The sequence below is a fragment of the Hippoglossus hippoglossus genome, chromosome 20, assembly GCF_009819705.1.
Source record: "Hippoglossus hippoglossus isolate fHipHip1 chromosome 20, fHipHip1.pri, whole genome shotgun sequence".
NCBI classification, from domain to species: domain Eukaryota; kingdom Metazoa; phylum Chordata; class Actinopteri; order Pleuronectiformes; family Pleuronectidae; genus Hippoglossus; species Hippoglossus hippoglossus.
This window is the reverse complement of record NC_047170.1, coordinates 3448024-3470903: the sequence shown is the minus strand read 5'-3', so window position 1 is coordinate 3470903 and position 22880 is coordinate 3448024. Positions and strand designations below refer to the sequence as shown.

Sequence of the window (22880 nt, the reverse complement as noted above, 5' to 3'; positions counted from 1 at the left end):
GACTTTGTTGACAGGAAGCTGGTGGTGAAGGTGCACTGTGGGGAGTGTACAGCAGGAGGAGGAGGAGGCCTGGGTTGCCTGAGGGAGATGTCAGTCACAGCACTCCGCACCACAGTCACCATCACAGACACTGGTACGTTAGTCAAACACACTGATCTGAGATATCATAACCTACTTCAGGCATGAATAAGGCATCTGCCTCCTTCTGGGCTTGTCCTTGGCAACTTGGATGTCACAGTTCGCCATTATTTTGTTTTGGGCCAACATTGTTTGCGTTTTCCAGCTTGTGTCCATGTCAGGGTGGTCTTTGACATGATGTTCTATGCACACCCAAACCATTGTAACCCCCGACAACTGATCACTAGCACCACACTCTTAGGATCTGTCCTTGCACACACACACAACACATTTAATTGTAATAAATCAATGACTGTAAGTTATTGGCTTGGAGTTAAGTAGCCTAACCCTAACTGGAGGAACTTATTTTGAATGTGTTTACTGCCTTGTGATTTTTTATGGTTGGTCCGGTTACTTCCAGGTACAGTGATGTTGAATGGTGAGAGAGAGGCATTACCTTTGGTGACAGGAGACCTGGTTGTGCGGAGGGCCTCCTCTTCATTTCTCCTCATCCAGACTTTTGGAGCCCAGCTGCTCTGGTATCTAGATGGACCCTTGGCCCTGGTCATGTTGCAGCCCGGGTTTGCAAACAAGGTAACCTTTACATTTCATACCGATTATTCACGAGTACTTTTATGTGTTAGTTTGGTTTATTATCCTTTCGGAAATTCTCTTTGTGTCTACGGCAACTGTCAGATCAACACAACCACAGTACAAAAATTACAAGAAAGAGTTTTATAGGCCAGGGGATGATTTAGGCCAAATCCCATTTCGATCCTTGGCCCTATCCCTACCCCTACCCCTTGTTTTGGAGGGATATCGAGTCATCGTGATAACCCGACACGTCATCAGTAGTCGTCGATGTAAACAGACGAGACAAAAAGTTTTGCTGGGGATGTCATTGTAATAACATTGTTGAGATCTTAAATAAACCAATGCTATTGTTTGCAGTTACTAAAGTGACAGACCTATAATATCCAAATAACATCTTTGCTAATGCAGGTGAATCAATGACATTTGAAATTGAAAAGCTTGGATGCTCGGCATTATTTCACGTATGAACCAAAAGCACACAGTTTCAGGCTGCTAGCAGTGGTCTGTATGCAAACCTGGCAGGATGCTTTGTTATTAGAGGTGCAGTTAAGTTCAGTAACATCACTGCTATATGGGGTTCAATCAAGTGCATCATGTCTTCAATGAGGGGGGGTTGTGACATGAAAATACGGGATTATCATGCAAAAAAAAGATAGCTGGCATGCTAACATGATTCGCAAGCCAAATCGGATGGGGGCTAAGTCTTAAATTAGACTACACTAAATTTAAATACAGGGTAGGGATTCAAAAATGTCAGAATTGCAAGTTCTTGCAGAATGTACAATGAAAGGAATCTCACTGTGTGTATTCAATTTTATATTCAAGGTGCGTGGCCTTTGTGGAACGCTGACCTGGAACCAGCATGATGATTTCACCACCCCAGAAGGAGACGTGGAGAACAGCGTGTCATCCTTTGCGGGGAAGTTTACGTCAGAGCATTGTACTCTACCTGGAGGAGCTCCACCTGACCCCTGCACCACATACACCCAGAGGAGAGACTATGCAGAGACGGTGTGCGCCATCATTCACAGCCCTATCTTTCAGGTAGTGTATACGGAGCATGTTACATCTCCTCCTACGTCAGTGGTAAGTTCATTATCATCTGCCTGCACCCTTTGTTTCCACTTATGCACCTCCCTCTGGGATCTTGCAGGGGTGTCATGACCTGGTGGAGAGGGAGCCATATTTCCGTCTCTGTCTGTCAGAGGTTTGCGGCTGCGCTCCACAGAGGGCCTGTCACTGCACCGTCCTCACTGCCTACGCACGCCACTGCGCTCAGGAGGGCGCTGCTGCCCAATGGCGCAACCACACCTTCTGCCGTAAGTAGGAAGGCCACTGGTTAAGTGATAATCCAGGACATCCATCACCGTGGAGTCCAGAGTAATTTGGGGTCTTTCTCTGTGAAATCAGGGGAAGATCCGACATTTGGGAAAACTCAGACATCAGTGACTACATTTACATGGACAGCAATATTCTGACTATTGACTTGATTCTGAATGAGACAATATTTTAATTTTGGCGTTTACATGAGTTGCTAATGGAACATTCAATTTATATGGAAAGCGCTTTGAGTGGTCATCAAGACGAGGAAAGCACTATATAAAATACCATTTACCATTTACCATTTATTCAGGTTAAGGCAATCTGAAAATGCTGTATACATGGAGTTGTCTTGTTAAGACTAGTGGCTCAACCAGGCTCGCCCTAAAGAATCCTGGGATATTTGGGGTATTTTTGAATTATATTGACTTTAATTACTTCATTAAAAATGTTTTTGATGACAATGTTTGGTATCTTTTTCTCAGCACACCATTGCCCATATGAGCAGAAAAAAAATATTTTTCAAAATGTTTTGTGTTTACATTGTGACTTCTTGAACCAGTCATGTGATTGCGCCTGCATGAGAGTTAATATCAGAACATTGCTTTCCATGAAGTGACTGATAAGTTTGTGAGTTGTCTACTTAGAGACTTTGATTGGACTTGCAAGACTTGATTTAACATCCAGGCTAGTGTTCAGTTCAGCCAACCTGAAGGCCAATATGAAACTGTTCTCACAAATATGTTAATGAAAGGAAGCTTGAATCTAATTGGATGTCTGTGCTGTTAAAAGTACAACAGCTACAAAGTGCAGTGAGCTACAAAGCTTTAATCGGAAACTACGTGAACTCTCATACGAGAACCACGAAGACGATTTTACATTACAAAACTCTCAGCAGACTTGTTTACCCTTTTTAAAACCTTTCCTCCTCTGCTTTCTCCCCAGCGGTCCAGTGTTCAGGCGGTCAGGCGTACCAGGAGTGTGGTCGAGCATGTGGAGCCTCCTGTTCAGACCTGCGGCAGAGCTGGAGCTGCGATGACAGTGGTGGAGGGGGCCTAAAGATGTGTGTTCCAGGTTGCCAGTGCCTGCCAGGACTAGCACAGGACCACCAGAGCCAGTGTGTGCCCATCGCCATGTGCCCATGTGTGCAAGAGGACAAGACGTACCAGCCCGGTGCTGTCCTTCAGAACAACTGTAACACCTGGTATGTCGAACAGAAGAACTTGTGACAGGGATTTTTCCTTATTGTTCATATCAGCTTCTCCCTGGCTAAAATATTTAAATTTTCCGTTTTTACTTTTATTAGTATGACATTTTTAGCTTTATTTTTTCAAATTGGAAATATTATGTTTTGGTTTGAAAATAATTGTTAAAGTTTTTGGTTGGAAATTTGGGATTTTGGGACTTTCTTTTAATGCTTTTGTTGCAACTTAACACAGCTTAGTTCAACTGAGAAACTCTTTTGACTCTTGGCGACTGAATTTCCCTTGGGTTAAATATAACCATTGCTGCACAGACGAAGCACTCCTGCAAGTGCAGACAAGGTGACACACTAAGCCTGTCAAAAGGAAACATTATGGTGAGGTTCATTCTGTGCAAGCTCTTTAAGACCCAGATGCATGAATTATATTTTACAGCACACCATAAAAAAGGACCTTTTCTCATATGGTTATCTGCATGGTGCTTTTATCTTGTGGTAGATGTGATAAAAATCTGAGAAGGTAAGCACATTGTCTCCACTGTGGGTAGAACATTTGATGCACCGACAATAAAATATTGGCACAAGGGCATGGGTTTGGCTCTGGTATGTTTGAATGAGCCTCAATCACATGAAGTGAATAAAACCACTCGGCTCATGTGCTGACAAATCTTCTCATCTCTGAAATAGACATTTGTTATGGAATACACAGTATATTCTTCAAAAGAGTAAAAATAAAGTGTTTTTGAGGACAATATAAAGGTCAAGGGACGGTGACAAAAGTGTGTTTGTGTACTAATGTTTTCTATTAGAATGGAAAACAAGTTTATTGTCACTTCCATGTTACACATTTAGCGCACGTTGGAGCGGAAGTCACAAAAGGACAACGTACATTCACTCAAAAAACAAACAATAACAATAATCATTTGATAAATTATCATTTATTTGATTGTACTTTTTGTATTTGATTGTATTGCCATGTTAGTGAGGACGTATATTCAAGTTGATATCTATGAGAATAGTGTACTCATAGCTTTAAGTTTAACTCCTGCCGTGCAAAGATTAGAATGTGTGTTTAAATGGCTGAAGCTGTCTGTGTGTGGGACATCACGTCACCCCAGTGAGTCCCTGGTGGTGTAAGAGCTCTAATGAAATCTCTCTATGTTCCTGCTCCCTGCTTCAGGATAGGTTGATTTCATTGTGTCTCTTCACCATAATACGACAAAGATCGTCACTCTCCTTTCGCCATTATCACAGAGTTGACCGCTGAATGAATATGTGTCATTCCGATTTTACATATGTCTCTTGCCCTCTTGCCCTTCCATAACTCATTCTCATCCTGTTCTAATTGTTGTCCCTGCACTGAACATTAGCCTGATTGATTGCTATGAGGAAATCTATCATTTTGGATTAGATAATTATCACAGTGATATAAAATATGAGGTACAGTATATCCATTCACTTTCAATGACAATCCTTGGCCTGAATCTGGTGAAATGACTTTCATCACACCTCCTGTTGCCTCATCACATTTTATAGCTGCACTTTAGAGATTATTATCAGTAAACTCCACTGACCCAGCAGATATTTTTTTGTCATGCTAAAGGTCAATTTTATGTTTTATTATGTATTTATTTTTTTATAACTTATGGACCATGCATTTCACTTTGTGTGACTTATTTGCTACATTTCAGTCCAAATCTTGATTTCTGGAGAAACTTATGTCAATGCTCACTTTGCTCACCCCTTCCCTTCACAGTGTGTGTGAGCAGGGGCTGTTTAACTGCACCAAGGAGCGCTGTGAGGAGGTGAACCCGTGTCCAGGCTCTCTGGTCTACTCTCCACGCTCCTGCCTCCTCACCTGCTCCAGCCTGGACCCTCCTGGCCAACAGCAGGGGCCCCGATCCGGACTGTCGAGCTGCAAAGAGCCCCTGTCTGGTTGCGTCTGTCCCCAGGGAACTGTCCTCCTAGTGGGTGAAAACTCAAATTTTGTTTTGGGAATGGATATCTTTTTTTATTAGTGAGCCAGCAATATCAGATATGCAGATGTAAGAGGTAAAACAGTAATGTCCCTAGGAGTAACACCTTAATAATATATATAATAATAATATAACTAGTTAAAGGAAAAGCTAATTGGTGTATTTGGAAGATGTCACCTTTTTTATTAGGCTAGCAGTTCCTTTGTGTGTAGCAGTGCTACATGTCTTCTGGTTTCCTGCAGGGTGATCGCTGTGTCCTGCCGGACGAGTGCCCGTGTCACCATAATGGTCAACTCTACTACAGCAACGACACCATCACCAAAGACTGCAACACATGGTAACGTGTGTAGTTGACTCAATGCATCACATCACTGCAGCGTGTAACTATCTCAACTGCTCTTCATTCTCTGCCGCAGTGTGTGTAAGGAGCGCCGCTGGCATTGCAGCCAGTCAGCTTGTGCCGGTGTGTGCGTGGCAACGGGGGATCCCCACTATGTGACCTTCGATGGCCGCTGTTTCTCTTTCCTGGGTGACTGCCAGTACGTCTTGGCGAGGGAGACCAGTGGTTTGTTCAGTGTCACGGCGGAGAACGTGCCCTGTGGGAGCACTGGGGTCACCTGCACAAAGTCGGTCACCCTCAGTCTGGGAAACACCATCATACACCTGCTGAGAGGTAGGAGGGACAGGGGGGGGGGGTGTTATGGGGGATGGCAGGTCGGGATTCATGAGCACAATGGACTATGCTTTAGGAAACATTTGCTTGAAATAAACGCGATTGTCTCTATCTTTTAGGTAAAGCTGTGACGGTGAACGGGATGCCCGTTACTCTTCCAAAGTCCTACAGTGGCAGTGGTCTGTCTTTGGAAAGAGTCGGCCTGTTTGTGTCCCTCTCCTCTCGCCTCGGGGTCACTCTGCTTTGGGATGGCGGTAGGACAAACTTTACGTTTTCACAATTCAATTCACCAATTACTATTCATGGCATTTATAGTAGTCATGATTATTTCCAGGTATGCGCCTTTATGTGCGCCTGGCTGCCCACCTGCGGGGTCGGGTCGGGGGCCTGTGCGGGAACTTTGATGGGGATACGGAGAACGACTTCACAACACGGCAGGGCATCGTGGAGTCTACGGCTGAGCTGTTCGGAAACTCCTGGAAGGTCAGCCCCTCCTGCCCTGACGTGGCGGATCAGGACCTCCGAGACCCCTGCGCTGTAAGTTCAACCCAGAAACATGCACACACGCACTGATATTTGCATGGGGTGTAAACTTGGACCTAATTACCTGCTTGTAAACTATTTTAAATCATGTGATTCCCTTTATTTTCCTGATACAAAATGCAAAACTAACCAAAAACTACCTGCTCTCTCGTTGTTGTGTTCAGCTGAACCCCCACAGAGTGACATGGGCCAGGAAAAAGTGTGCAGTCCTCACCCAGGAGCTCTTTTCTCAGTGCCACGCTGAGGTTCCCTTCCAGCAGTATTATGACTGGTGTGTCTTTGATGCTTGCGGGTAAGTGACTAGTCGATATACAAATCGTTTCAAAATGTGTCATCGAGTACGTATCGTATTTACACTACACAAAGTTACTGACCTGAAAATGTATTTTGACTTGAAACTCCAGGGTGACCAACTTGTAATCTTCATGTAACTTTTAAGGCTGTACAAATCCAAGCCCCCGTGTATATTAATATATAATACTGATTATATTTTAACTCTCTATGAGCCTGCACACCATCTTAAAACAGTTGATTGTTGTCTTCTGGTAGTCCCCGGACCCTGATTGGTTGCTAAAGGCTATTGTGCTTTTGCAGTGTGGGCCTTCAAACTCCAGAATAACTTATGAGCTGAGATCAGAAATGCTACAAGTGCATTCATAAAACTTTGTTTAAAAATAGTTTGATACAAATAAAGCTTATAATTTTTCATTTTATTATTACTTCCAGAAATATGCAAGTCAAACCACTGCTACTGTAAGACAGCCAATCAACAGAAATGTGAATGTGTGTCTTTGTTCTTATGATGTTACACAAACAGTAACAACACCCCCTAATCAAACCCGAGGTTAATGAATGCAGATGTACTGCTGATTGTATTTTACTGGTGTTTGTGCATGTGTGTGTGTTTTAGCTGTGACTCAGGTGGGGACTGTGAATGTCTCTGCACAGCCATTGCTGCCTATGCTGAGGAGTGTAACCGCAGAGGGGTCTACATCCGCTGGAGGTCCCAGGAGCTCTGTCGTATGTTGTGCATACAACACACTGACATACAGTGAATCTTAAACACATGCAACTAATGTCTTGTGTCATTGTTTTTCTGAAAACGTTGTACTCCGCGACTTTTGTATCTTCAACCAAGTTTTCGTTCCCATTATTCCCTGCAGCGCTGCAGTGTGAGAATGGGCTGGTGTACGAACCCTGTGGCCCAGCTTGCTCTGCCTCTTGCCCAAGCATTCAGCAGACTCCAAACTCCCAGTGTGGCGCCCTCTCCTGTGTGGAGGGCTGTTTCTGCCCTGCTGGCACTGTACGACATGGTAAGACATGGTGTCAATTACTTTACTGATCCTATTCCACCATGAGTGACAGAATACTTGTGGATCATTTTAGCTTTGTCAGCCTCAACAAACAATGATTCTCTGCAACACTTAAGTCCAGTAGTTTACCATAAAATTACAACTGCTAAAAATCTACAACTTAAAAGTACTATTATTTAGTCATTTTGGAAGCAGATTAGCTTGAAATTTGGTCCCGATAGGATGCTGTAGGTGATTCCTTTCCATTCTGGAAAACCTTCTGTAATACTTTTTCGTATTGTAGGAGTGTTTTCGTAGAATGATTCATTGACCAATTAGAAGGTCAGTGGATTGATCCCAGTCTCTCCCATCCTGTGTGCCAAAATGGCCTTGGGCAAGATACTGAACCCCAAATTGCCCCTGATGGCTGTGCTGGCAGTGTATGATTCATGTGTGATAGAGACACTGTGAATATGTGAATGTCAAAACTGTAAATTGCTTTGAGTGGTCATCAAGACTAGAAAAGCTCTATATAAATACAGACCATTTACTATTTATGTTTTTCCCTTTTGATTTTAAGGCTGTGTTCCCGCTCTTGCTGCCCTTAAGCCAAACTTTACATTATATTGGGTTACAAAGCTGTAAGAATACGGAGCAGAACTGTCAAAATGTAATGTAATGTAAGGTCATGTTGTCTCTTCTATAGGGGAAGGCTGTGTCGTTCGCACTGAGTGTCCATGTGAGTGGGAGGGCTCTATGTTTCCACCTGGTACCACCATCACTCAACACTGCCAAAACTGGTCAGTCTACCTTAATACTTACAGAAAAATATAACTTTACTTGAATTTTTCTAAGTAAGTTTGTTTCCTTCATCAAAATTGAAGTGTGTGTACTTGACCTTTGTGTGTGCAGCTCCTGTGAGGATGGTGTGTGGCGGTGTGAAGGTGTGGTCTGCCCTCCTCCCTCTCCTCCCTGTCTAGAATCGGAGTTCACCTGTGCTTGGGGCCGATGCATTCCCTCTCACTGGGTGTGTGACAATGAGGACGACTGTGGCGATGGGTCAGATGAACTGTGTCCATCCACCTGCTCTCTGGACCAGTTCCGCTGTAGCAGCACGCCAAGGTGAACCCCAAACGTACACTAGCATACTAACTACTTCAAATTCTGTATGTAGAGATTATGAAGGGACAAAACTGATCAATCAAGCATGCGGGTACATCCATCTTTTTAAGTTTTTCTAAACAATATAAACACCATTTTAACCATACTAATGTCATGTAGTAGCTCTGGAGATGTTATTTTTAGTTGGTCAAGTGGCTGGTTGGTTGGTTGGTTGGTTGGTTGGTTGGTTGGTTGGTTGGTTGGGTTGGTTGGTTGGTTGGTTGGTTGGTTGGTTGGTTGGTTGGTTGGTTGGTTGGTTGGTTGGTCTGTTGGTTGGTTGGTTGGTTGGTTGGTTGGTTGGTCTGTTGGTTGGTCTGTTGGTTGGTTGGTTGGTTGGTTGGTCTCTTGGCTGGTTGGCTGGTTGGCTGGTTGGCTGGCTGGTTGATTGGTTGGTTGGTTGGTTGGTTGGTTGGCTGGTTGGTTGGTTGGTTGGTTGGTTGGTTGGTTGGTTGGTTGGTTGGTTGGTTGGTTGGTTGGTTGGTTGGTTGGTTGGTTGGTTGGTTGGTTGGTTGGTCTCTTGGCTGGTTGGCTGGTTGGCTGGTTGGCTGGCTGGTTGATTGGTTGGTTGGTTGGTTGGTTGGCTGGTTGGCTGGCTGGTTGGTTGGTTGGTTGGTTGGTTGGTTGGTTGGTTGGTTGGTTGGTTGGTTGGTTGGTTGGTTGGTTGGTCGGTCAGCCAGTCCAACCGCAGTATGTATATGTTTTCTCTAATGTCTGAATGTATACATGATTTCTTGTGCTTTTGCACCTCAGGCTTGCTAAACCAACCAAATTTTAGCATTTGCATGTTAGCATGCTATGTTGCTAACCAGCTAATCTAATCGCTACACACTAGCTGCACCCTAAAGTCTAGACTCTTATTATTTTGGTCCAGTTGTGATAATGATTCCAAACGGATATCAACATTTGTTCATTCATCCAACAATATTATTTTCTGGTGAGTGCAACTGCCTTTGAGACTGTTTACATTTACTTAATAGGTTCTTACATAACAAGTAATTCCCATCATGTTTAACTATATTACAATAGAGTTTATGGAGTGAATAAAGTGAATTAACCCCCAACCCTGCAGTGGACCATGTTTGAACCTGGCTCTGCGTTGTGATGGCCACCCAGACTGTGCCGACCAATCAGACGAGGAGTTCTGTGGACCTACCACCCCCGTGCCCCTGTGCCCACCAGGAGAGTTTCAGTGTGCCAATGGGAAGTGTCTGCCAGCCACTCGGGTGTGTGATGGTCGACTGGACTGTGGCTTTGCTGATGCGTCCGATGAGAAAGGTAATCTGTCAAGTACACTCTATTAACCAATATCTACCTACAAACACAACTTAGCAGCTTTCTCTGTTGAAGGACTATTATAAACTATTGTACAATGTATTCAGCATAACAGTCAAACTTGCTCTTTCAATTAGGTTTAGGATTTAGGAAAAGGTTTTTATTAATCTGTCATGCAAAATAACTGCATTAGTTAGAATAATTTTGTCAAGCACAGTATTCTAGCAGTTTTGTAACTTGTTGGGTGATTTCTGTATTTATTGTGCGTGTTTAAATGTGGTCATACTTGTGTGATTACTCCTCTGCACTTCTGTGACTGTGTGACTTTTGTCGACGCAGACTGTGGTGTGGTGTGTGACGAAGGGGAGTTCCTGTGTGCTGGAGGCCGTTGCATTCTCTACTTCCACCGCTGTGATGGACACGATGACTGTGGGGACTTCAGTGACGAGAGGGGGTGTGTGGGGGAGGGGGGTGTGTGTTCAATATCATACAACAAAAAGATTGGATGATTGATCAGACAGTGTGATGCATAATTATCTAATCCGTTTTGTAGGTGTGTATGTGCACCAGGAGAGTTTCAGTGCCCGGGGGACCAGTGTGTTCCTGCAGACAGAGTGTGTGATGGAAACAGAGACTGCCCCTCTGGAACCGATGAAGCTGTCTGTCCAAGTAGAGGTACAAACAATAATAAACACAATAAAAGTATTTCCAATATGAGTCATATATGCCCGAAGCAAGCCCATCCTGAATGATTTAAGTGATATTTGTTTGAAGGAATATTATTTTGTGTCCTACTCGTTTGCTTGGCAGTGACTTGTGCTCCTGACCAGTTTGCCTGTAGAGATGGCACATGTGTCTCCACAACTAAGCTGTGTGATGGGACACCAGACTGTCCAGATGGAGAGGATGAGAACAGAACCATTTGCTACTCTATCCTCATCACACCATCACAACCACATGTCACCCCGACTGTGCCCACCTCAGGTATAAGTCGTGTTTCAGAGATGCAGGGGGAGGATGTTCTCAGTGGTCGGTTTTCCTACAGCCTTCTGTTTCTCCAGCTTGTAGATCCTTTGAGTTTGGCTGTGCCACTGGTGGCCAGTGTGTGCCTCAGGCCTGGCGGTGTGATGGGGAGACAGACTGTCTGGATGGGAGTGATGAGCAGCAGTGCACCACGCCCTGTGGCCCCGGCCAGGTTCCGTGCCTCAGTGGGGACCAGTGTATTGACTACCACCAGCTCTGTGACAGGACTCCACATTGCAGGGATGCCTCAGACGAGAGCATAGACAACTGTGGTGAGTTAAACATATTGAGAAAATCCCAAAATATGTATCATTTGTTTGCAGAGGCAGGTTTTGTCTAAAGACATATTGCTGTCCTCCAGGTTCCACCCAGATACCTCCCTGTCCAGGCAGCTTCTCATGTGACAACCGCACCTGTGTGAACATGACACAAGTGTGCGACGGCCTCCCAGACTGCCCACGGGGCGATGATGAGTTGGTGTGTGGTGAGTTCTCATGAGATAAGTAGAGTAAGAAAGTGTTCTAAGTGAGGGACTGTAGGGAGCAAGGTCTGAGAAGTGAAAACATGAAATAAATAGGACAGTGGGGAAGGATAGACAAGGAGAGGACCAAATAGAGCAAATATGGAAATGGACGAGAGAGACGGGAAGGAATGAAGGAGAGAAACACTAACACGGTCTGCTGCCAGTCTCCCATGTTTGCAGCATTAATGGTGATGGACTTTTGACAATATTTTTGACATTTTGTTCTATTCAGATAAAACTGTCTCACCTGTGCCTCCTGGTGGCAAGAACAACACTGTCCCCTGCCCTGAATTTACATGTATGGATGGATCCTGTGTCCCCTTCAGTATGGTAGGTGCTGGGTTTCTTATTCTACAAATAGGCCAGGTATGATTTATACAACTAGCAATGTAGTGTTTTTAAAATGGTTGTAAAATTCCCTCCCTTATACAATAATCATCATTTATTTAGTCCCTAGATAAAGAGTACTCTGACTCTGCATGTCCACATTTATATCAACAATAAATACAATTCATCTCCTGCTACAATAAAAAACAAATCGTAGAATGCAGGAGAATTCCTCTCAGGTATATTTGCTATACCTGCTCACTGTACCCCTCCTACTACCAGGTTTGTAATGGTGTGGCAGACTGCTCAGACTCCTCAGTAGCGCCCCTTGGAGGCCCCACAGATGAGCAGGGCTGTAGAACCTGGAGCTCCTGGGGTCCCTGGAGCCCCTGCAGCACCTCCTGTGGGACAGGCTCCACCAGCAGGCAGAGAACCTGCCCGGCAGGAGACCCACTGCGCCACTGTCGGGGACAGGATGTCCAGAAGCAGCAGTGCTTCAACACCACCTGTCCAGGTAAGCAGGTGGACACGAAATAAGTTAGTTTAAGAATGAAATACAATATATGTTTCTGAGGTGTGATGCTTTCTCCTTCCCTTCTCAGTGGATGGTCAGTGGATGCCCTGGGTGAGCTGGTCCAACTGTTCCAGTGGCTGTGGTGGAGTGCAGGTACAACACAGAGGCTGCATCCCTCCTCGCTACGGAGGCCTAGACTGTTCTCAGCTCCCTGGACAATCCAACCTCACCATGGAAATCAGTAAGAGCCGTCTGTGACCTAAGAAATAAATGGTTGTGAAGGAGTTATTGGCTTGAAATCACTGGTTTGAAATATGGGAAAAGAAATGTTTTGCAGTCATTAAGGAAAGGGGTTTTCACTTCAGAGGATTCATTCACTCAAAAATCCTTCTTTGGAATTTTGTAAACTGTACTTGCATATTCTCCCTTCATCTGTGTGGCTTTACTATGGATAATCCAACTTCCTTCCACAGTCCAAACACATGCAGATTGGGGTTAGCTTGTCTGTAGACTCTGAATTATGAATGTGAGTTTGAATGGTTGTTTGTCTCTGTGATCTTCTGCCATCCTGTCTGCCTCTCATCAAATGTTAGCTGTTTGGCTCCAGTTCCCCCTGTGACCCTCAAAGGATATAGCGTTATAGATGATGGATGGGTGGAGAAATAATTATGATATGGAAATTGTTGTATTCTTAGATTCATATTTTATTACTTCAAAACATATCGGGTAGTTGGAGAAAATGCAAAAACTTAATTTAGTTTTTGTTTCAGTTATTAGTGGTTTCTTGTAAGAAGACATATGTACTTTCAAAACTAATAACAAAACATGTCACAAATGCTTAAAAAAAGCAGACACAGAAACAGTTCATATTTAATCAAAGAAGGAATACTAAGAAAGGTAATAAGAGGAGTTTTCTCTATTTCCTTCCTGTTCCAATCCAGAGCCTTGTCCTGACGATGGATGTGCCAACACCAGTTGTCCCACTGGGCTGGTGAGACACAGCTGTGCTCCCTGTCCAGTCTCCTGCGCCCACATCTCGAGTGGGACGTCCTGTGATCCCACTGCACCCTGCTTTTCAGGTCAGCCAGAGGGAATCTAGAATATCTTCTCTGTGATGATTTGTAGTTTCTTGCCATTTTTAGAATAGATGAAATGACAGTGAGAGATTTCTGTCCCTCACGTCCTCTAGTCTAACTTGTATGTTTCTGCCTTCAGGCTGCTGGTGTCCAGAGGGCCAGGTGATGAGCCATATCCAACAGTGTGTGTTACCAGAGGAGTGTGCATGTGAGGCGGCCGGTGTGCGCTACTGGCCGGGCCAGCAGATGAAAGTGGACTGTGAAATTTGCGTTTGCGAGAGAGGAAGGCCTCAGAGATGTCAGCCCAACACAGACTGTGCAGGTGAGTCAGTTAAAAACTCAAAGTTGAGTCAGATCAATATCAAATTCCTTGTCGATTTTTTGGCCTACAAAGCGGGTATATTTGTTTCCCTGTAGTTCATTGTGGCTGGTCATCTTGGTCTGAGTGGGGAGATTGTTTGGGCCCCTGCGGTGTCCAGAGTGTCCAGTGGTCTTTCCGCAGCCCAAATAATCCCACCAAGTACGGAGATGGTCGAACGTGCAGAGGAATTTACAGGAAAGCTCGTCGGTAGGTTGTTCTCTGCTGATGGACCTGTGAACGACTTATTTTTCTACTGCAGTACTCCACACCATTACACTTCTACTCATAGATATTGATAGTCCTGCAGGGTTATTTCTATAGACGACCCCTATGACCTTCCAACTTTCACATCGGTCTAGTCAAACTTTAGCCTTCACTAACAAAGTAATGCGAGTATTTCCAATCTGTTGTGGATGTTTATGATTTACAAAGTATGCAAAGCATGAATGCAAATATTTCAGTGACTCATCCAATCTTTCTGTTAGTGACAGGATGATGACACATTTTAATTGGAATGAATTGTAATTATCATATAAATTTCCTGAATGTATCTAAAGGATTCTTAGCCTTCTGTACTTGAACCGCCATCTGTCATTACCCTAAAAACAAATGCATATTTTTTGAACGATATCTAAAATTTCTCAAATTGAATTTAAGTCTTGTGTGAATATTTGTGGTGCACAGAAGGTGAACCTTATTGATTTTGACCTTTTGTAACCGTAGCGTTAAATTTCCGCCGTACAACATTTGAAATGAATACAAGAAATAGATTAAAAAGATTATACTAATATCATCCATGCCCTCTACATGAAATCTTATCAATTCTGTACGCATTTGTAATTACTGATCTGCGAGACTAAAATGTATTGAACCCAAATTATTTAAAACCATATTTTTCAGTTACTGGAGATCATATTCCTTAAGTTTACAGCAACACCTCTGCTAGGTTCCTATTAAAAACACAACTACTGCACTTGTCTTAGTTCCTATGAGAGTTCAGTACATGCTTTACCAGTTCCAACATACATGTCTGTGTGTGTATGTAGGTGTCAGACAGACCCCTGTGATGAGTGTGAGTACCAGCGTCAGGCCCATGCTGTGGGAGACAGATGGAGATCAGACCCCTGCCAGTTATGCCACTGTCTGCCCAACCTGACAGTGCAGTGCTCCCCCTATTGTCCATACGCCGTCACTGGATGCCCACAGGCAAGAGAGAAACTACAACCTTTGCATATTTGTCTTTTCATTTGAGTATATCACTGTCTAGGCTTAAATTAATCTGTGTTTCAATCTTATCTCATGTTAAAAGTCCAATGGTCTCTGTCCTTGCTTTACTTGCCCTGAAAACTTTAACACATGAGTTTGATGTTGAAAGTTTCTCTGTCTGTGCAGGGTCAAAGTCTGGTGCCTAGAGAGGGAGACAGGTGTTGTCACTGCCAAGGTAGAGTCCTGACTCTTCTTCTGAATCATCTGAGGATGAAATATCTTCCTGTGAAATAAAATCATTTCCCGTGATGATGATGAGGCTCAACATTTTTCTTTTTCTGATCAGACAAACCAATGTTAAAAGACAATTTACTGTAAATGCTTAAGAAAATGTTGAAAAAAAATGGAAAAGTGACCTGCTTTAAGTTCTATATAAGACTAAAGATGCATTACAAAATGTAGAAAGCTGAAAAATGAGATTAAAGAGTGCAAGTAAAATGAAAGCTGCATAGATCCTGCTCCTTTGTAACTTTAACAGCTAAATTGTTGCACTACAAATATACAATCATTTATTCGTTGTGAAAAAACTGCGATAAATAAATAACATTGTTCTCTGACATTTATCTGTCTATCCTTTAACATCTGTGCATGTAGGAGGAAACGACACCATTCTTGTGACAGAGACCCCTGACACTGTGACCTCCAAACCAGCAGAGGGTACTACACCCCTGGTCCCCACATATCCACTCCCTCCTGGAGGTGAGTGTGTTTCTCATGGTCATCAGATGTTTGTGTAGTTTGACAGGTAGATGAAGAGCGTTTGACTGATTCCCACTGATTGTAATTTCCGTGGACTCTCTGTTCAGATCAGTGTTGGGCTCCTCTGGGTGTCCAGACTCTGCCAGGCTCAAGTTTCAGGGCCTCTTCACAGCAGAGTGGTCACCCACCTGAGGCCGCCCGCCTGCATGGGTGGGACCCCCATACAGACCTCCAGGTAAAACAGATCCGGTTTATAATACAAAATTATTACAATAATTACCTGTGATACATTTCTATCAGCCACAGCATTGTGTTTAGTATCAAATAGCAAAAATCTCAGCGTGCCATGAACTGAGATTCAAAATGAATATCTGCATATCGGCACTGCCTCTGTGAACATGTTTGCATGCTGAAGATAACATTAACTGCAGCCTCACTTGCCTGCTTGCATGACTGTAGTTTATCGGTGTAATACTGAGCAGCATGAACATCAGCTGTGTTCTGTAAACCCTGTATCTGCAGGGCTGGAGTCCAGAACCTGAGGAATATAAGGACCTTCCACAGCGGAGCCCCACCGGACACAGTAGCGCCACACAAAGCCCCTACCTGCAGATAGACCTGCTGAAACCTTATAACATCACTGGTAAACATGCAGGCACCTCAACTACATAATGAAGTACCGGTTTAGTGTGCTGTGTGTAAGTGTATCAGTGAAACAAATAAAATGCTTTCTACCCTTCCACAGGTGTGTTGACACAGGGTGGCGGTGTGTTTGGCACCTTTGTTTCCAGCTTCTACCTGCAGTTCAGCCAGGACGGCAGACAGTGGTACACTTACAAAGAGCTCGTCACTGATGCACGGCCCAGAGCCAAGGTCAGACATCAAGCCAAGTGCAGGCAGCTTTAAAGGCCACTTATTTAGTATTGCTTCTTCAGATTTTGAGGTTAAAGTGTAACTTTCCTCCCTGCAGGTTTTTCTTGGTAACCATGATGACCGAGGAGTGGCTGAGAGCAGACTGGACCGGATGGTGTCCGCTCAGTTTGTCCGCCTGCTGCCACATGATTTTCAGAATGGCATCTACCTTCGACTTGAGATTATGGGCTGTGGTGATGGTTGGTAGATTGTTTGAGTGCCACTTTGTTTGTCAGTTTGTGCACAGATCCACTTTTAAATCGCTTTCCTCTCCCGCCATTAAGGTTATCGCTGGTCGACTACCTCCACCCCTCCCTCGCCAGTCTCCCCAGCGGGCGGTTGCAGAGTGAAAGAGTTTCAATGTAAAAATGGCCGCTGTGTACCAGCAGGTCCACTGGGAGTTGTCTGTGATGGAGTCAATGACTGTGGTGATGGATCAGATGAGATGTACTGTGGTGAGTTTCCCAACCGAAAACACACCTCATCTAGTTATTGTTCTTGCATTCTTACTTAATTTAGCTCAGTAGATTTACATCCATTGTACATTTTCTACTCCCCACCTGCAGGCACTCAGCCCTCTACTACAGCCACCAGTCCTCGCAGCTGCCCTGCTGGTCAGTTCTCTTGTCCCCCACCAGGGGGCTGCATTGAGGCAGGGAAAAGATGTGATGGTAAATTCCACTGTCCCAAAGGAGAGGATGAAACTGGCTGCCACCCCCAGGGCAACACAACCCAGTCAGACAGGTAGAGTCATATTAACTGTAGCATTAAAACTCTGAAATTAGTGAAACATTCTCCTGTTTTCAAATCCATTTCCTCTTCTCCGTGTTTATCCAGGTCTTTTATTCATTGTGTTGTATTGACTCTCTTTACTCTACAGACCACACACTCCCACCCCGGCTCCTCTCAGGACTCCGTCCATGGCTGCTGTCACTCATCCTGCAGTAACATCAGCTGTAAGTGAGACAGTGGCTCCTTCAAAATCTATATTTACCAGTCACCAGTTTGAATGGAATTTAATTAACTTATTCATTTAATGTGAACTAAAAACTATGAATTGCCAAATATTATACAAGTCATGAAACACAAGTCAAAGAGTTAATAAAAAATTGATAGCTTCAAATACATGAACAGCAATGACACAGAAAACACAGCTGTGGCCTGATTTGTTTAAATCTATTTTTCTTCTTTATTAAAATGGTATTAATTGCATAAAATTGTAATATAAACATCCTACAGCTGAAATGTACATTAATTATCACTTGTCTCAGGAAGAATACAAGACCAATCAATAAAAATCCCAAAGATTACAGGTGATGGCATACTGAAGGTGTAGGTATGTATTTAATTTATTTTCAAATTTATTTACAGGTTGGTGTCCCAGGATATCGTGGTGAGTGTTGAACGCAGTTAGATTGATTCATTATTTGTAAAAAAAAAGTGTTTTGAGAACAGACACATCTGTTTAATCTTTATAAAAATTGTTTTTAGACCAAAGGCTTTAATATCTTGTATTTGAAGTATTTAGTTTACCAAACTGGTTCTGCTGGATTAAAATTAATTTTGTCCTGCAGGCATCTGCTCCTCCCCCCTCGGACTGGAGGATGGGAAGATTCGATATGGACAGTTGACCTCATCCTCACATCGTGAGAACAACCCTGCTGACGCTGGACGACTAAACATCGTCCCCAACGTGTAGGTGGTCCGGTCGATGTGTGGCCATTGACCTGAAACAACCTGAACACTGAATGTGGTTTTCTGCATGCCCTTGAATGTATTTGTTCATTCTTTGAAAATGAGAATCTAAGGCAAACAGGGAAAATGTAAACCATATCCTCTTCTGTGTAGCCAGGTGATGGAGCCTGGATGGAGTCCCTTACCCAGAGATGCTCAGCCATATTTCCAGGTGGACTTCCTGGAGCCCATGTGGTTATCAGGGGTGGTGACGCAGGGCAGTGAACGCATGATGGGTTACCTCTCTAAATACCGCCTGGCCTTCGCGCTGCACAGCAGCCTCTTCTCAGATTACACTGAAGATGGAAAACCTGGTGGCCCTTCCAAGGTACCTACAGTCATTTTTAACTGTATTAGCATATATCCACATACAGTAAACATGTTCCTTCAGAAGAAAAGAACAAAAAACATTATTCTTATTTGTGGTTAAGGTGTTTGAGGTGCGGATGGTGGGCAGGACCGCTGTGACGCGCTGGCTCGATCGGCTGGTCAGAGCTCGCTACCTGCGCATCATCCCAGTGGAGTTTAGACACACCTTCTACATGCGTGTTGAGATCCTGGGGTGCAGAGGAGGTGAAGGATTCAACCGAGTACGAAAGTTTAAGATTATGTCTAACTATTGATTATATGAATCAACTCTTCCTCCTGCGTGTTGTAGAAGAGCTGGTGACCCCCAGCAGCGTGACCTCATCTCCCCCTGGTGGTGGAAAAGTGACAGTACAGCGCTGTAAGCCAGGCCAGTTTGCGTGCCAGCACACTGAGCAGTGTGTGTCTGTGTCCGTGCTTTGTGATGGACGACCAGACTGCAAGGACCATTCTGACGAGATCAACTGTGGTAGGAGCCCATGGACACTGGGTCATATTTTCATTCTTCTTCTTGCTATTCATACCACTCATACTAATTTCTAGTGTCCTTATCGAATCCAGCGTTTGTAACAATTGACATTTGCCAGATAGGCATGTAAATATAAATCATGTCCGCCATTTATATCTCTATGTGTGTGTGTATCTTTCACCTCATCCTCATCTACAGGTACAGCTCCAACCAGAGGCCCACCAGGGCTGCAGAACCAGACCAGCTCTGCAGGGAGACCAGGTTTCCATGGCGACACTACTACTGGTGCCCCAGGCCTCCACACCACCGGGTCACAAGGTGGCATTCCCGGTGTGGCTACATCAGGGGTCACGGGTCAACCTGGACTTCACAACACCACACTTCCAAGTACAACTGAATTTAACTTGTTGTTGTTGGATTTAAAAGTTTCACTTTTCAGAATGAGTTTTAAATACTTTTACTACAAGGTTCAAATATTTTGCTCAGTTTATTAAGCTTTACGCTGTGTCTGGTTGCAGTTCACTGTTTTTTCTTGTACTAAATGATCAGGCCACTGGACCACCAAACCTTCCATCTACCCAGGGGTCACCACAGGTCAGCCTGGACTGCACCTCACTACATCTCCTAGCTCTGGAAGGCCTGGTCTACAAACCACAAAAGGTACGTGAGCCTTACACTGGACAGATGGATCGATACCCTCCACTGCACGGAGTAGACATTTATACCTGCCGCTATTTTGTATTTACAGCACCGTGGATCACCACGGCGCCCGATGATGGGGGCCTACCCAGAGTGCTTTGTGTGGAGGGCCAGTTTGCGTGCCGATCATTTGGCTGCGTGGACTCTGCGCAGGTGTGTGATGGCCGACGGGACTGTTTGGACGGGTCAGATGAAGAACGCTGCGGTAAGCATCAACACCATGTCAGAGGGCAGGACAGAGGAAAGGAGTTGGATTAATATAAATATGAATTTAGATTAGATTAATTTAAAACTCTGTGAATGTGGAAAAGTCGGTATTGACAATACCATAGTGGCATTAATCGGAACTGTGTCAATGTTTTAGGCATTAAAAGTAAAGTGAGGATATTTCAAAAAGCAATTTATTTCATACAAAGCGCATTAAACAGTATAAATCTAAATCAAAGTAATATGATAGTGAGTAATAGTGAATACATGTTGCCTTTAAAAAAAAAAAAGAATTCTCTTCAGTACACTTGGGCTCAGTATTTCAATGTAGGTGATAAATGGGTTGCTCTAAACATCTTGAAGAACTTGCCACAGTTGTTCTGGTGGATTGAGGAGTTTGAGATCAGTTTCCTGTGGAGGCCAAGACCATCTGCTGCAGGACTTCCTGTTCTTCTTGTCGCTGAACGCAGCAGGATATTGTCAGATGTGTTCACAACATAAGGAAAAGTTGCGGGGTGGCACCTGAGTAGAGCATGAAGGAGGCAGGACATATCGTATAAATTCCTCTCCAGAATTCACATGTTTCTGTTTACAGCATATCAACACCGATGTTGGCCCTCATCATCAGAGACTCTCGAATCTCATTGCTTTCCAAGATGAAATCTCTGCGTCCTCTTCGTGTCTGGCTTCTCTTTTTCACCCTGAGATATTTGTATTCTTTTAGTTTCTTCCAGTTTTGTGTTTGTTGCATATTAGTAATGCCTTCAAGGAACCCAGCCTCCCACTCACTTGCGTTGAATTCTCCAAACATAATCCTGCTGTATTCTCACAACTCTGCAGCAACTGACTCAGACTTTGGTGTTCTCACATAGAGGCCCTCAGGATCATTTCAGGAGATTATTCAGAGTTCAGTGCAGGTCTGAAAGCAGCTACAGGTTGTTCATTGTGACTCAGGATGGGTTTTGGGTCGATGTCATGCAGCAGAATCAGTTGGAAACCAATCGGATGACTCCCTGTTGGTATTGTGAGATGGATTGGAATAAAAAAAATCCTAAAATGTCCCTAAAAGCTTTGCACATTATTGTGTGTATTATAATAAAGACATCTAAAATTAGATTTTTTTAAATGTTAAAGTTGAACATAGTTTTATTATTGTATTTTCATGTCTGATTCAGGCATGACAGCCAGACCAGTGGTGACTTCACTACGCCCCCTTGTGCCCAGTCCGTGTTCTCCCAAGCAATTCCCCTGTGACAGTGGGGAGTGTGTTCACCTGGACCGCAGGTGTGACCTACAGAAGGACTGCGTGGATGGGTCGGATGAGAAAGACTGTGGTAACTTACAATTCCACCTCAGAATTGGTGACGAGACTTTACAGGAAAATATTCATATTATATTTTTTACAACCCTCTTCCTCTCCTCTAGTGGACTGCATCATGTCCCTGTGGACAGCCTGGAGCGCCTGTAGCGTGTCCTGTGGTCTGGGCTCCTTGTTTCGGCAGAGGGACATACTGAGGGAGGCTCTGCCTGGAGGGGCCTGCGGTGGAGACCAGTTCGACAGTCGAGCATGCTTCCCTCAAGCATGTCCAGGTCTGTTCTTTGAACCTGATGCCGAGTACAGGGCATCTTTCACAAGTAGTGGTTATGTCAATCTCATGCTCTCCTGTGTCCTCTTGTAGTCGATGGTCATTGGTCCGAGTGGACAGAGTGGTCGGAGTGTGACGCTCAGTGCGGAGGTGGAGTCCGTCGCAGGAACCGAACCTGCTCCGCTCCCCCTCCTAAGAACGGTGGGCGAGACTGTGAGGGCATGACCCTGCAGAGCCAGAGCTGCAACAGCCAGGCCTGCACCAAAGACACCGGCACACAGACAGGTGACTCTGTCAAACACTGCATTCTGGAGTTCAGTACTCCCTTCCTGAATGTTTTATTGTATTATTACCTTGTGTATGTCATTGCTGCAAAATGAAATCTGAAAACTGTCGGTGTCACACCTCAGTTGTGGGTAAGCACAGACTCACAGACTTACTGGTTTGTTCAGGTTGTGTCAATGGCATGGTGCTGGTGACTGAGGCCGACTGCCAGGCTGGACGAGTTGAGGATTGTCCTCCTACCTGCTCACACCTCAGCCTGACCAACAACTGCACTGCAGCATGTATACTGGGTAGGATGCTCTTTATATTACTGTACTGGAGTTTTAGATTATAATGTTTTTGCTGTTGAATAGGCAACACTGGGTCATCAAGTACATAATAATACCTCTTTTATGTGCCTGTATAGCTTTAATTATGCTCATGACCATGTATTTAGTTGATTTGGGATATTGCTGCAAACACAAAATGGTCTTTTTCTTTTGCACTTACATTAAGGAGAGAAATATGAGGAAGTAATGCTCTGGAAACAAAGCCAAAATAAATTGTCTATGGTCCCTTGCGTGTTAATTGATTTCTGACTGTGATTCAGTGGGTCTGCGATTTCACACAGCGTGTTATTATTATTTGGATCACAATGCAAAACCTCTTTAAAAGTGACAAAGTGAACACACTGAAACACTGATT

At 44.1% G+C, this 22880-nt stretch overlaps 1 protein-coding gene across 6 annotated transcripts in view; it reads left to right on the top strand.

Annotated features, from left to right (window-relative positions):
* The window catches only part of scospondin (subcommissural organ spondin), a 75337-nt gene that overhangs the window by 5470 nt on the left and 46987 nt on the right, over positions 1–22880 (top strand). For all 6 annotated transcript variants that reach the window (XM_034572710.1, XM_034572712.1, XM_034572713.1 and 3 more), the window contains exons 14-62: positions 1–133; positions 539–711; positions 1537–1755; positions 1865–2030; positions 2977–3235; positions 4989–5199; positions 5451–5545; positions 5625–5881; positions 6001–6135; positions 6216–6418; positions 6589–6716; positions 7335–7444; positions 7588–7737; positions 8423–8516; positions 8629–8838; positions 9947–10152; positions 10489–10603; positions 10703–10824; positions 10960–11133; positions 11211–11444; positions 11534–11656; positions 11928–12025; positions 12305–12536; positions 12625–12777; positions 13478–13615; positions 13752–13934; positions 14030–14180; positions 15020–15179; positions 15366–15414; positions 15834–15938; positions 16046–16173; positions 16461–16581; positions 16684–16811; positions 16909–17050; positions 17135–17305; positions 17417–17594; positions 17731–17806; positions 18222–18243; positions 18425–18545; positions 18699–18912; positions 19016–19157; positions 19243–19419; positions 19618–19806; positions 19969–20079; positions 20168–20323; positions 21501–21659; positions 21751–21915; positions 22005–22196; positions 22364–22486. In XM_034572710.1, coding sequence (XP_034428601.1) covers positions 1–133; positions 539–711; positions 1537–1755; positions 1865–2030; positions 2977–3235; positions 4989–5199; positions 5451–5545; positions 5625–5881; positions 6001–6135; positions 6216–6418; positions 6589–6716; positions 7335–7444; positions 7588–7737; positions 8423–8516; positions 8629–8838; positions 9947–10152; positions 10489–10603; positions 10703–10824; positions 10960–11133; positions 11211–11444; positions 11534–11656; positions 11928–12025; positions 12305–12536; positions 12625–12777; positions 13478–13615; positions 13752–13934; positions 14030–14180; positions 15020–15179; positions 15366–15414; positions 15834–15938; positions 16046–16173; positions 16461–16581; positions 16684–16811; positions 16909–17050; positions 17135–17305; positions 17417–17594; positions 17731–17806; positions 18222–18243; positions 18425–18545; positions 18699–18912; positions 19016–19157; positions 19243–19419; positions 19618–19806; positions 19969–20079; positions 20168–20323; positions 21501–21659; positions 21751–21915; positions 22005–22196; positions 22364–22486 — 7501 coding nt within the window. The remainder of the gene's footprint in view (positions 134–538; positions 712–1536; positions 1756–1864; positions 2031–2976; positions 3236–4988; positions 5200–5450; positions 5546–5624; positions 5882–6000; positions 6136–6215; positions 6419–6588; positions 6717–7334; positions 7445–7587; positions 7738–8422; positions 8517–8628; positions 8839–9946; positions 10153–10488; positions 10604–10702; positions 10825–10959; positions 11134–11210; positions 11445–11533; positions 11657–11927; positions 12026–12304; positions 12537–12624; positions 12778–13477; positions 13616–13751; positions 13935–14029; positions 14181–15019; positions 15180–15365; positions 15415–15833; positions 15939–16045; positions 16174–16460; positions 16582–16683; positions 16812–16908; positions 17051–17134; positions 17306–17416; positions 17595–17730; positions 17807–18221; positions 18244–18424; positions 18546–18698; positions 18913–19015; positions 19158–19242; positions 19420–19617; positions 19807–19968; positions 20080–20167; positions 20324–21500; positions 21660–21750; positions 21916–22004; positions 22197–22363; positions 22487–22880) is intronic.